Source organism: Aethalodelphis obliquidens, unplaced genomic scaffold (genome assembly GCF_003676395.1).
Source record: "Aethalodelphis obliquidens isolate GAN/ISIS:26980383/991018 unplaced genomic scaffold, ASM367639v1 scaffold58, whole genome shotgun sequence".
Lineage (NCBI taxonomy): Eukaryota > Metazoa > Chordata > Mammalia > Artiodactyla > Delphinidae > Aethalodelphis > Aethalodelphis obliquidens.
In genome coordinates, this window is record NW_020838002.1 from 8,983,580 (window position 1) to 8,997,452 (window position 13,873).

The 13,873-nt window shown below is 33.6% G+C and overlaps 1 protein-coding gene and 1 pseudogene across 7 annotated transcripts in view; one reads left to right on the forward strand and one right to left on the reverse strand.

Annotated features, from left to right (window-relative positions):
- The window catches only part of BRIP1 (BRCA1 interacting DNA helicase 1), a 201,000-nt gene that overhangs the window by 1,611 nt on the left and 185,516 nt on the right, over positions 1-13,873 (forward strand). For 5 of the 7 annotated variants that reach the window (XR_003428779.1, XR_003428778.1, XM_027087284.1 and 2 more), the window contains exons 2-6: positions 91-213; positions 1,883-1,994; positions 3,634-3,807; positions 10,109-10,236; positions 11,795-11,914. Coding sequence is in view for 5 of the 7 variants with exons in the window: in XM_027087284.1 (XP_026943085.1) it covers positions 118-213; positions 1,883-1,994; positions 3,634-3,807; positions 10,109-10,236; positions 11,795-11,914 (630 nt within the window). In the remaining 2 variants the exon portion in view is untranslated. Of the gene's footprint in view, positions 1-90; positions 214-1,882; positions 1,995-3,633; positions 3,808-10,108; positions 10,237-11,794; positions 11,915-13,873 lie in introns of those variants that run through there. The other 2 variants (XM_027087282.1, XM_027087285.1) reach the window with 2 other exon arrangements.
- LOC113609794 (cytochrome c oxidase subunit 7C, mitochondrial pseudogene) lies at positions 882-1,674 on the reverse strand (annotated as a pseudogene).

Consider the following 13,873-nt stretch of genomic DNA (forward strand, 5'->3'; position numbering starts at 1 on the left):
ATTTTTGTTTCTAGACTTCTTTCCTAGTCTTAGGTATCTGTTTTTCTTTGAATGGCTTTGTTTCAGTATTGACTTTGATTTCTGTTGCAGTTAGGAATCTGAAGTAAATAGTAAAACATGATGTCTTCAGTATGTTCTGAGTATACAATTGGTGGGGTGAAGATTAACTTTCCTTGTAAAGCTTATCCATCACAGCTTGCTATGATGAATTCTGTAAGTATTGTTCAGCAGTTATTTTAAGTCTTTATTAAGATACAGATGCTTATAATTCATAACATACATTGAGTCTGTGACTACATTTTCTCAGATAGTAAATGGATTGAAAATATTTGCTGGGTTCATTGAAGAACATCTAACCTTTGGAAAAGTAATACTGATTGCTGCTAAACTGTATATGTCTATGATTAGGAGGTAAAGGAGAACATCCTGAAAAATGTTCTCAACTCATTTAGAACTTCTGTTTACTTTACTGAATTACTTTGAAATAGAAAGTATTTACTATCTTTTACACAGACTACTATACTTTTCACCATAATTTTTTTGAGATATTTCAATCATATAGAAAATTAATATACAAACGAGTAAACCAACTTACCAGCTTTGTTAAATCTTAATATTTTGCCTTATTTACTTTATACCTTGTTTATGAGTAACAAGATAACTAATATCCTGAATTTGTTATTTTTCTTTCCTAGCCATGTTTTTATACTTTTATTGCGTATGTATGTATCCATAAACAATATAGTGTATACTTTACATTTTTATAACTTTGCACAATGATATGATATTATACTTATCTTTCTGGAGAACTTGATTTTTTTTTTTTTTACTTAATATTCTTCTTCTTATTATTATTTTTTAAGGATTTATGCCATAAGTTTTTTTATAGACGTACCTAGTATGTTGCGTTCAAGAGTTGGATACTTTTTTCAGAGAGATTGCACCTCTTAAAATGCTCCTCTTCATATTTGTTTCATGGATTAGTTTTTGAGCAGTTGGTGTCTTACTATAAAGAAAGGAGAAACAAATCCAGATCAGAAGTACAAAGTCATTGTAACTAGTAATCGCCCCTTGTTTTCCACTGAAAATGGTAAATTCTTCCCTGGACCCTCCTCATAGTGGCTCCTATGGACCACAGAGGTTGTGAACCTCCAGATGCTCTGTCCCAGCGTAGTGCTGTTGGAAGCCTGTGGAAGGTGCAGAGACTGAAGGCGGAAGAAATGGCAGCAGCACACCAAGCCCTCCTTTCCTCACGACCTTGTTCCCTTGTCTAACATTATTTTTAAGATGTAGCCCTATTGACTGATAACTCATTTTCACTGCTGTATGGTATTCCATTGTATGAATATACCAGAATTTTATATTTGCCCATTTTCCTCTTGATAGACATTTGGGTTGTTTACATTATTTTGCAATTATAAACAGTGCTGCTATGAACTTTCTTATACATGTTTCCTTGTGTTCCTGTGGGAAAGGTTTTGGGTGTTTACATAGGACTGGATTGCTGGAGTTCAGTATCTTTAACTTTACTAGAAATTGATAATTTCTATACAGAGTGGTTGTAACACTCCCACCAACAGTATCCTCCATTAAGTTTTCATCAAAGATATTAGTGTATTCTAGTTTTACAGAAATGATGGTGCTTGCATAAGTAAGGCACAAATTGCTTTTCATTTCTTTTGTGCTTGGTATGGTTTAAATCTAACAGAATTTTAGGGAGAGATACAAAGGAATAAAGTCTAGATTTAACTAAATTCTAGTTCTCCTTTCTGCTATTGCTCTGTTCCCTGAAGTGCATGCAACTTTACTTCTTGTTGTTGTATGGAGAGAGACTTTAATGAGATAAGTTGTTGAGTTTTTAAAATTGTTTTTGTGTCCATAGATTGTCAGAGGATTAAATAGTAAGCAGCATTGTTTGTTGGAGAGCCCCACAGGGAGTGGGAAAAGCTTAGCCTTACTTTGCTCTGCTTTAGCATGGCAGCAATCTCTTAGTGGTAAGTAGTTGGTTGATGGCTTCAGGTTGCTTATTGGGACCTGAAAAAAAAATCTAATAAAGTACTTTTTACCCAGAATGATTCAGCCATGTTCTAGCTAATTTAAATATTCTCTTTTAAGATATTTCTTTATAATCAGTTATATATCTTCCAAAAGAGTTTCAATATAGCAAAATATGTTCAGTTAATCCTAAAATAATTTTGAACATAAGATAGTCCTTTATTTGATGATTCAGCATGTATATAAGAATCTAGGATTTTATTTTTATTATTTTTCATAATACTGATTATGAAAATAATTAGATGATAATTTTTATATAAAAGTTGCAAGAGATGGGGCTGTCATGATTATATAGCATATCAATACAAATAATTGCTTTTTTTGAGTAAATCCTTTAATATAGCTGCTTATCTCACAACATTAGAAAATGGAATACATAAAAAAGAAAAATTCTAGTTGACCTTTCTACTTGTTTGGATGCCAGATAAGCAGAAGTTTATTGTAATATTGTTTTTATTAATTCATATTATTTCCCATAGCTTTATTGGCTAGCAAATGTCTAGTTACTTTTGTGAAAGACTATCTAATATACATAATGAATCTGAAATACAATATTGGTCACATTTTAGTTACATAATTAGATGACTCTGTCCTAAAGTATTAGGAGATTTTAAAGTTAACCATGGGTGTATATGTGTATGTATGTATGTGTGTATATATACATGTACACACATATATATGTTTTTTGAAAAGAAATAGTTGTGTTACTGGTAAGACTATTAAAAATAAAGAGTAAATATTTTATAAGCTTTTGGTTGTCCATTTTGTTTCTTATTGATGTTTATGTTTGGGGAAAATGAGATTATCTGTTAATAAATTTTTAGTGGGAGACTCTGGAAAATAAAATTAGTAGTATTTATGTAGTGCAGATGGGAAAATAATGTCAGTACTGTTTATAGAAAATAAAATAAATTATTCAGCTTTTATATATCTATGAATTGTATATTTATACGATGTAGGCACACGAAGAACTATTACAATTTTGTATTATATTTAAGTATTGAAAATTACCTGTTTAATTTGAATATTGACTTTAAAATGTATTTTGATACATGTATCAGAAATGATATCATGAAACATGTTTTTTGAAATAGAAGTATAATGTGGGAATAATTTAACGTTATGTGTTTACGTTATTATTTTATATTGAACTTTCAAATTTTTCATTTAGGGAAATAGCAGTAATTAAGAGTATAAATAATTAAGAATATACTTTAGGTATACTTGGTATTTTAATATATCTCAATATAAATGAATACTCGAGTGGTTGTGCCTCTGTTACATTATTAATCTTTGACTGTTATTAGATTATTGTAAATCATATAAATTGTTGATAACTTCTCTATAAATGTTTCTGGCATAAGTGTTTCTCACCTGTCCTAATTTGATGCTGCAGGATGGGTGACCAACTTGTCCAGATTTGCCAGGTACTTTCCTGGTTTTAGAACTGAAATTCTGAATCCTGGGAAACCTCCCAATCCTGGGCAAAAAATAAGGTGGTTGCACACCCTAGCTGAAGAGGAATATTAGTGTTTTTTTAATTAGAAATATTATAAATAGAGGTTATTTCATTTTTAGGGAAGCCAGTGAACGAAGGCTTAAGTAAAAAAGCTGAAGTACCATTGTCGTGTTGTTGTACATGCCATTCAAAGAATTTTACAAACAATGACGTGAACCAGGGAACTTCATATCATTTCAACAGTCCAAGTATACCAACTTCTGAAAGAAATGGCACTTTGTCAACTTGTCAAGGTAGTTTATATTTTGTCTGGGTCTTTTGGTATCTGTAATAGGGGTCTTAATTATTGCTGTTATGAGACCTAATGTAGATAAATTTGGTTAGCATAATTGGTTATGTATTTCCACCTAATTTCTCTGGAATTATTTTGAATAATGCATAGAGTGGTCAGAAATCCTTGGAATATTTTATTCTTGGCCTCACTTTTAACTGATTCAGACATCTTGCTAGTTTAAATCATTTTTGAGGAAGCAAGGCAAAATAACTGATATTCAGAAATTGATGTTATTCGTAAGCAGTATTAATTATATGTCAGAATTTTATAAAACATTTTGATTTGTATTGTAAGGCAAAATCTAATTAGCCTCATTCACTCTTGATAAGTTTGCCTAGACTTCCAAGACCAGTATCCTATATGAGAATGAGGTATGTTTCAAATATGATCCTTAGATGTTCTTACTAGATTTATTTAAGAGAATGTATTATCAATAACATAAGACTATAAATTTAAAGAATATTTCTTTTGCTTTGACTGTATGGAAAAGATTGACCATTACTTGCCTAAGCCAGAAACCTAGGAGACATCCTGTACACTTTGGTATTTCTTATTCCTCCATGCAAATCTCCACCTCCATTGGTAACTTCCCTAGTACAAACTACCATTTGTTCTTTAGACCGTGTAATAACTCCTTTCCTGCTTTCACTCATGCCATTCCTTAACTAATCACTGGCAGGGAGAAAAGAGGTTGCCATGACTGGCTTAAGTCTAAACAGTATCCACTTCCTAAAATCAAGGATCGAGTTGTCTTCCTCTAAAGCACATGACTATGTGGAGGATGGTAGCTGCTTGAACCGAAGTGTGATTCTTTTAGGAATGAGGAAGAGGAAGTGGAATAGATGCCGGAGAGGTGACCAATAGTGTTGTCTACTCGGTTTTGACCCTTAACATTTTTGGCTTTCTTTCCGAACATTCTTTCAAAGGGTTATGCTTTCTGCTGCCTTCAGAGCCTTTGCTTGTGTTAGTGTCTCTTCTGAGGAAAATTTCATCTTCAACTTGTCCTGCTCTTCCTTTAGCTCTCAGCTTAGGTATCACTTCTTTAAGGCAGCCATACTGATCTTTCCGTCACACTACATTTGGTTTCCCTATTATATTCTGTCATCTCACTGTGTACCTCTCCTTCATAGCACTTGTTACAATTTGTATTATCCACGTGTCTGTGTGCATCTTTTATTAATCTCTGCTTCCCCTAGCAGACTGTATACTCCATGAGGTCAGGAACTGTGTCAGTTTGCTCGCCATTGCATACCTAGCAGTGCCTGGCATATAGTAGGAGCTAGATAAATATTTGTTGTATGAATGAATGGAATTGTTTTTAAGCTAATTATTAATATAAGAACTCTTGGCTTATAATGTTAATGTACAACCTGTATTTTTTTTTAGACAGCTTTACTGAAATATTCTTGACATAACAGACTCTATATATTTAAATGGTACATTTTGATAAGGTTCGACATAAGAGTATTTCCCTGAAACTTTCACTAACATCAAGATAGTGAATATATCCATCAGCTTCAAAAGTTTTCTCATGCCCCTTTATTATCCCTCCTTTCCACCATTTTATAATTTATCCTCCCCAAACAACCACTGAGTGTTTTCGGTCACTGTAGATTAGTTTGCATTTTCTAGAGTTTATATGAATGAAGTAATACAGTTTGTATACTTATTTTGCCTAGCTTCTTTCACTTAACATAATTCTTTTAAAATTCATCCATGTTGTTGCATGTATCAACAGTTGGTTCTTTTTTATTGCTGAGTAATATTCTATTGTATGGATATACTACAAATTGTTTATGCAGTCACCTGTTGATGTGTATTTGAGTTGTTTCTAGTTTCCGGTTGTTACAAATAAAGCTGCTGTGAACATTTGTGTATAAGTCGTTGTTATGGACATGTGCTTTCACTTTTCTGGGTAAATACCTAGGAGTGTAATGACTGGATCACTTACGTTTAACTTTAAGAAACTTCAAAAGTGTTTCCCAAAGTAGTTATGCCATTTTACATTTCCACCAGCAGTGTATGAGAGTTCCCATTTCTCTGCATCCTTGCCAGCACTTGGTATGGTAAATCTTTTTAGCCATTCTAATAAGCTTATAGTGGTATCTTATTGTGGTTTTATTTTGCTTTTCCCTGATGACTTGTGATGTTGAGCATATTTTCATGTGCTTATTAGCCATTTGTATATCTTCTTTGATGAAATGTCTGTTGAAATCTTTTGCCTGTTTATTGTTTTTTTCTTATTGTTAAGTTTGGGATTTCTTTATATATTCTTGAGTACAAGCTTCTTTTTTTAATCAAGTATAGTTTTAGGTTTTACTTTTAAGTCTAAAGAGTAATTTTTATATACGGTGTGAGATGTGGATCCAAGTTCGTTTATTTTGCCTATGAATATCTAATTTTTCATCAACATTTATTGAAAAGGCTACCCTTTGTCTGCTGCATTGACTTTGTGCCTTTGTAAAAATCAGTTTTCAATACACTTGAATTTTAATATAATTGTGAGTTAGAGTTGTTTAGAGTAGTCTCTTCAAGGATCAGATGGGGTAAATCTGGGTTGTATTCTGATGCTCTCTTTACATTTTTAAGTAAATTCTTTAAAAATATAACCTAAATGCAGAAAAATGCACAAATTCTATGTGTATAGCTTGATGAATTTTCACAAAGTAAACACACTCGTGTAACTACCACTAGATGAAAAATAGGACATAGCCAACACCCCAGTGGCACTTCTCATGTTCTTTTCCTGTCACTATTCTCTCTCTCCACAGGTAGTAGCTATCCTCCCTCTGTCACCATTGATGAGTTTTGCTTCTTTATAGAAATGGAATTATATCTGTACTCTTGTGTCTGTCAGCTTTTACTTAACATATTTCTCAGATTAATTTGTGTTGTATATAGCAGTAGTTCTTATTGCTGTATTCTGTGGTATATAATAAATTATATACCATAATTTATTATTTTATTCTACAATTGTTAGACGTTTGGGTGGTTTCTAATTTTGGTTATTAAAGCTATTATGAACATTCTTGTTCATTCTGGTACAGATAGGTAAACCCTTTCTATTAGATATAGATCTAGGAATGGAATTGCTGGTCATAGTGTATGCATATGTTGAACTATAGTGGATACTGCCAACGTTTTCCAAAATGGTTGAACCAATTTATTCATCCCCCCTGCCCCGACTCTACATCCAGTAGTATATGGAAGTTACATTGTTCAACATTCTTTTTTTTTAAATTTATTAATTTAATTTATATTTTATTTTTGCCTGCGTTGGGTCTTTGTTGCTGCTCGCGGGCTTTCTCTAGTTGTGGCGAGTGGGGTCTACTCTTTGTTGCAGTGTGCGGGCTTCTCATTGTGGTGGCTTCTGTTGTTGTGGAGCACAGGCTGTAGGTGCGCAGGCTTCAGTAGTTGTGGCACGTGGGCTCTAGAGCGCAGGCTCAGTAGTTGTGGCACACGGGCTTAGTTGCTCTGCGGCATGTGGGATCTTCCCGGACCAGGGCTTGAACCCTTGTCCCCTGCATTGGCAGGCAGATTCTTAACCACAGCACCACCAGGGAAGCCCCCAGCATTCTTGTTATCACTTGATATTCAAGTCTTTTTAAGTTTTAGTCGTTATGGTGCCTGTGTGTTGTTCTCGTGAATTTTAATTGTTATCTCTGTGGTAACTAATGAGGTTGATAATCTTTTTTTTTAAATCTTTATTGGAGTATAATTGTTAGTTTCTGTTGCACAACAAAGCGAATCAGCCATATGCATACACATGTCCCCATATCCCCTCCCTCTTGAGCCTCTCTCCCATCCTTCCTATCCCACCCCTCTAGGTCATTGCAAAGCACCAAGCCAGTCTCTCTGTGCTATGCTGCTGCTTCCCACCAGCCAACTATTTTACATTCGGTAGTGTATGTATGTCGATGCTACTCTCACTTTGCCCCAGCTTTGCCCTCCCGCCCCGTGTCATCAGGTCCATTCTGTATGTCTACTTCTTTATTCCTGCCCTGCAACTAGGTTCATCAGTACCATTTTTTTTTTTTTAGATTCCATATACATGTGTTAGCATACAGTATTTGTTTTTCTCTTTCTGACTTACTTCACTCTGTATGACAGACTCTGTGTCCATCTACCTCACTACAAATAACTCCATTTCGTTTCTTTTTATGGCTGAGTAATATTCCATTGTATATATGTGCCACATCTTCTTTATCCATTCATCTGTCGATGGACATTTAGGTTGGTTCCATGTCCTGGCTATTGTAAGTAGTGGAATTGCTGGGTCATATGGTAGTTCTACTTTTAGTTTTTTAAGGAACCTTCATGCTGTTTTCTATAGTAGTTTTATCAATTTATATTCCCACCAACAGTGTAGGAGGGTTCCCTTTTCACCACACCCTTTCCAGCATTTACTGTTTCTAGGTTTTTTGATAATGGCTATTCTGACCAGCGTGAGGTGATACCTCACTGTAGTTTTGATTTGCATTTCTCTAATAATTAGTGATGTTGAGCATCTTTTCATGTGCCTCTTGGCCATCTGTATGTCTTCCTTAGTGAAATGTCTATTTAGGTCTTCTGCCCATTTTTTAACTGGATTGTTTGATTTTTGATATTGAGCTCCAAGAGCTGCTTGTATATTTTCAAGATTAATCCTTTGTCTGTTGTTTCATTTGCAAATGTTTTCTCCCATTCTGAGGGTTGTCTTTTTGTCTTGTTTATGGTTTCCTTTGCTGTGCAAAAGCTTTTAAGTTTAATTAAGTCCCATTTGTTTATTTTTGTTTTTATTTCTGTTACTCTGGGAGGTGGGTCAAAAAAGATCTCGCTGTGGTTTATGTTAAAGAGTGTTTTTCCTATGTTTTCCTTTAAAAGTTTTATAGTGTCTGGTCTTACATTTAAGTCTTTAATTCATTTGGAGTTTAGTTTTGTGTATGGTGTTAGGAAGTGTTCTAATTTCATTCTTTGACATGTAGCTGTCCAGTTTTCCCAGCACCACTTATTGAAGAGGCTGTCTTTTCACTGTTGTATGTTCTTGCCTCCTTTGTCGTAAGTTAGGTGCCCATATGTGCATGGGTTTATCTTTGGGCATTCTATCCTGTACCATTGATCCATATTTCTGTTTTTGTGCCAGTACCATACTGTCTTGATTACTGTAGCTTTGTGGTATAGTTTGAAGTCGGGGAGGCTGATTCCTCAAACTATATTTTCTTTCTCAAGATTGCTTTGGCTATTGGGGGTCTTTTGTGTTTCCATACGAATTGTGAGATTTTTTGTTCTAATTCTGTGAAGAATGCCATTGGTAGTTTGATAGGGATTGCATTGAATCTGTAGATTGATTTGGGTAGTATAGTCATTTTCACAATGTTGATTCTTTCAACCCAAGAACATATATTTTCTCCCATTCTGCAGGTTGTCTTTTTGTTTTGTTTATCATCTCCTTTGCTGTGCAAAAGCTTTTGAGTTTAATTAGGTTCCTTTTATTTTTTTTTAACATCTTTATTGGGGTATACTTGCTTTACATTGTTGTGTTAGTTTCTGCTGTATAGCAAAGTGAATCAGCTATATGTATGCATATATCCCCATATCCCCTCCCTCTTGCATTTCCCTCCCACCCTCCCTGTCCCACCCCTCTAGGTGGTCACAAAGCACTGAGCTGATCTATGAGTCTGCTTCCCGCTAGCTATCTATTTTACATTTGGTAGTGTACATCCATTTGTTTATTTTTGTTTTTATTTCCATTACTCAGGGAGATGGATTGAAAAAGATATTTCTGCGATTTATGTCAAAGAGTGTTCTGCCTGTGTTTTCCTCTAAGAGTTTTTTTATAGTATCCCATCTTACATTTAGGTCTTTAATCCATTTTGAGTTTATTTTTGTGTATGGTGTTAAAGAATGTTCTAATTTCATTTTTTTACATGTAGCTGTCCAGTTTTCCTAGCACCATTTATAGGCGTCCCTCTTGAAAGCATATTTCTAAAAATGTTTGCTGTGTCTTTGTTAAAGTATACTGAGCGGTAAATAAGTGCTTTTAAAGATGTTTAGCATTTCCTATTTTAAACTATGTTATGAAGTTTTTAGAAATAAGTCTTAACATCTTTTTTAAAGTTGAAGCATAGTTTATTTACAGTATTATCTTAGTTTTGGGTGTACAGCATAGTGATTCAATATTTTTACAGATTAAAGTCTTACATCTTGATTTCAATTTTTTTCTAAAAATATTACCTAAATGTAAGTTATTTATACTGATTTTTTATGACTTCTTATATAAGACTCTCCTGAAAAAACTACACTGGCTGCAAAGCTATCTGCTAAGAAACAGGCATCCATGTACAGAGATGAAAATGATGATTTTCAAGTAGAGAAGAAAAGAATTCGACCCTTAGAAACTACACAGCAGGTAAACAGTTTATTGGCAGTGGAATAATCCCATTAGTTATAGCTGAACAAGGTAGTCAAGTATCAATCATTTTTCAGTGGCATCTGTAGAGATTATTTTGGGTAGTGTCAGATATGAATTAAATGGTAAATTATTATAATTTCATTGTATAGAGTTACTCATTACAAAGGAGTTTATTATAGTAAATTATTCATAGTAGCATGTCATTAAAGTGAAACTGAATGGTGCTTTCTTATATATAAGGAATTTGACAATAAAATATTTACTTAAGGCATGTATCAATAACAGCTACTTGGTACTTTTTAACTCCTCTGTTGTTTTTATCTAATAATGGCATTTTCTTTTGGCTAATATACCTCTGATATGAATATTTAGGTCATAGATACTTTTGGTATTGATAGTTTTAATGTAATGACAAGGTTTACTGTTATTTATTGAGTTTTTAATATCATTACGTTATAAAATATGTTTATTTCTAAAAATTATTGAAGAACCGAAATTACTAGAAATTTTAAATGAAATGTTTTCATAGGTGAAAACAGTGTTTTCTCATAGAGTTCATGGCATTGAGGTAAGGAGGATGGACTTTAATAGACTTAGTTACAAATAAAAAAGATTATTAAATTAACATGTCCTTTGTAGATAATTGTATATTTTTAATTGAATATACTCAAAAGGTATTTGCATTTTTATGTAGTTTATCTGTTCCATTTACAATCTTTATTAACTTCCATGATTAAACCTTGTTTTTAGAAATAGAATGAAATCGTTTTCTAGTTTTATATTTGGAAAATCACCAATTACAAATGAAGTATCTCTAGAGATTTCTTTCCCACAAAATGTGTACTTAGAGTTGGATGTTGTGAGGTAGAGCTCAACATATAGCATTTATTCCCTGACTTCATTGGCTCTCATTTCTTTTTTGTAGGAATGGAATTATCGACAGAAATGCTTCTTTTCCTCTTTATAATTTAAGTAAATAGGTTTTGGCAAGTAAGAAAAAGCATAGATAGTTTGGAAAGAAAACAGTGGTGTTTATAAAAGAAATTTAGTCAAATACAATTTGGATTATCAAATATCTAGTAAGTAATATAATAATAGTAATCAAGTAATTTATTTCATCAGGTAGGAAATAATGAGTATTTACATTTAAAGTTTTTATTCTATGTTTTTTTTTCAATTTAGAATAAGGTTTCCATTTTTATTTACTTTTATTTTCCAATTAGATATGTAATCGGACTTTGCCATAATACTATTCTTGGTATCCATATGGTGGGACTGTTTTATGGGAAGATCATTTTACAATGCTATAGTTTTGCCACATCATTAATTAAAGCTATTTTGGTCGGAATTTGAGAGGTATTACTGTATTCTGTTTTATTTAAGTCTTATAATAAGGTGCCTATTTGTTTTTAGAAACTTTTTGATTGTTGCCAGTGAGAAATAGTCATTTTTTTTAATGCTGAAAACACGTTATAGCTATTCTGATCTTTGAGAGCAACTAGCCTCATCAAACTTCCTAGTTACAATAAATTTTATTTTGGTTCTGTATTTACAGATTAGAAAACGTCATTGTTTTGAAAAGGAGGTGCACCATTTGGATGCAAAAGTTGCTTCAGGAAAGACCACAAAACTCAACTCCCCATTAGGAAAGATAAACTCCTTTTCTCCACAAAATGTATGTATTTATGCCATTGTTCAGTTTAAAGAAGGAAAATGTGGAATTTGCTAAATCCATTTTTGAAAAAGATGAAGAATAGTGTAATCAAAGAAGAGTAGAAAACAACTCAGAGGTGCTAAGTGCTGTCACATGTCTTCTGCTGTGTGAGATGGTAAACCTATGCTCTTTGTGCCCCAGTTTCCTCATTTATAAAATAAGAGAATTGGACTAGAACGAGATCTGAAAGTTTTTTTCCTCTTTTACATTCTAATGTTTGTGAACTCTACTTCCTAGAGTTCTTTCAGTGTCCTTAGGGCATTAGTTCTCAAAGGAGTAGTCCAGGGAGCTCTGGAGATTCCTGAGATTTTTTTCCAGATAGTCTGTGAGGTCAAACGTATTTTCATAGTGATGTTAAGATGTTACTTACCTTTTTTTTTTTTTTTTTACCGTCTTTGACATTTGCACTGATGGTACAAAAGCATAGGTTGGTAAAACTGTTGGTGCTTTAGCACAATAAGGGTAGTGGCATCAACCTGTATTAATAGTTATTTTCTTCACTGTCGTTAATGCACAGTTAAGAAAAGCCAGTTTCATTTAAGTCCTTGATGAAGCAGTAAAAATTACTAATTTTATTAAATCTTCACCCTTGAGATTTTTAACATTCTGTGTGAAGAATAGAGTAGTTTTCGTAAATCACTTTTGCATTCAGGAGTAGGATGGTTTTCTTGAGGGAAAGCACTTATAGGATTGTTTGGATTGTGAGCTGAACTAGCCACTTTTTTCACAGAACATTGTTTTTACTTGAAAGAATAACTGAGGCTAACTTCGGTAATTCTCGAAAATAAACAAAGTGAGCCTGATAAAATTTGAGTTTTCAGTGAAAAATCAGAATTTTGAAAAATTGTGTATACTACTGTGAGCTTAGCAGTTTTCTGATACTTAAAGACTGATGATATTTATTGGTGGTGATATTGTATACGTGACTTTTTGATATTGTATAATGAAATATGTTTCATTTATATAGTTTTATATAAATGGAATCATGCCTGGAATTTTTTATTGAATTCCAAATATTGTGAAGTTTACCTTGTTGGGTACTGGATATTATTGTATTTCTATAAGTACTCTTGAGTTTTGCTCTGGGATGCAGTTAAATTACTTGGAATCAGCTTGATCCTTTTGGTTCTTGCTTTTAGGATTTGTTAGGTAGGACCTGAGCCGGGTTTAGTTTTGGGCTACCTCAGTAGAGGCTACCTCCTTTTGAGTCCTCTACCTAATGCTCCATGAATTGTGAAGTTTTCCAGCCTGGCTGGTGGGAACAGGTACTGTTCCATGCTGTCTGTGGGTGTCTCATCATTTCAGGTGGTTCTTGCCACTATCTTGGATTGTTTCCTCATTGGCATGTGCTGATCAGTACTCTAGTAGATACTTGAGAGGTCCTTCTGCAGATCTCTGGAGTGCATTCTTTGTGCAGCACTCTCCATTCTGCTTTCTTCTCTGTGAACTTTAGTCTTGGTCTCCCTGGACTCTCAGCAGTGTCTCTTCAACTTGGGTTTGCTGGACTATATCTGGGTTCCCCTTCCCCATGCCACAGCATGCAAACTCTCAGGACAACAAGCTGAAAGAATCATAAGGCTTAATCTCATTTGTTTCCCATCTCTCAGGGATCACTCTTCCTTACCTGATGTCCTGTATCTTAAAAACTATTGTTTCATATAGTCTGTCTGTATTTTTAGTTTTTCAGGTAGGGGATGAAACAACTCACTGACAAATTCCAGAAGTCTTTAGATGGCTTATAAAGCTCCTGTTTACCGGTACAGTCTTTAGGCCATTATAAACTTTTTGCATTCTTTTGCCCCTTCTCCTCTTTCCCACTTTTTTTTGTCTGACTTCTGATAATCCTTCAGGAAGCCTTCCTTGGTGTCCCCAATTTTGAGTTAGATTCTCATCTGGAATGTTCCTTGTATTTCTCAAGAA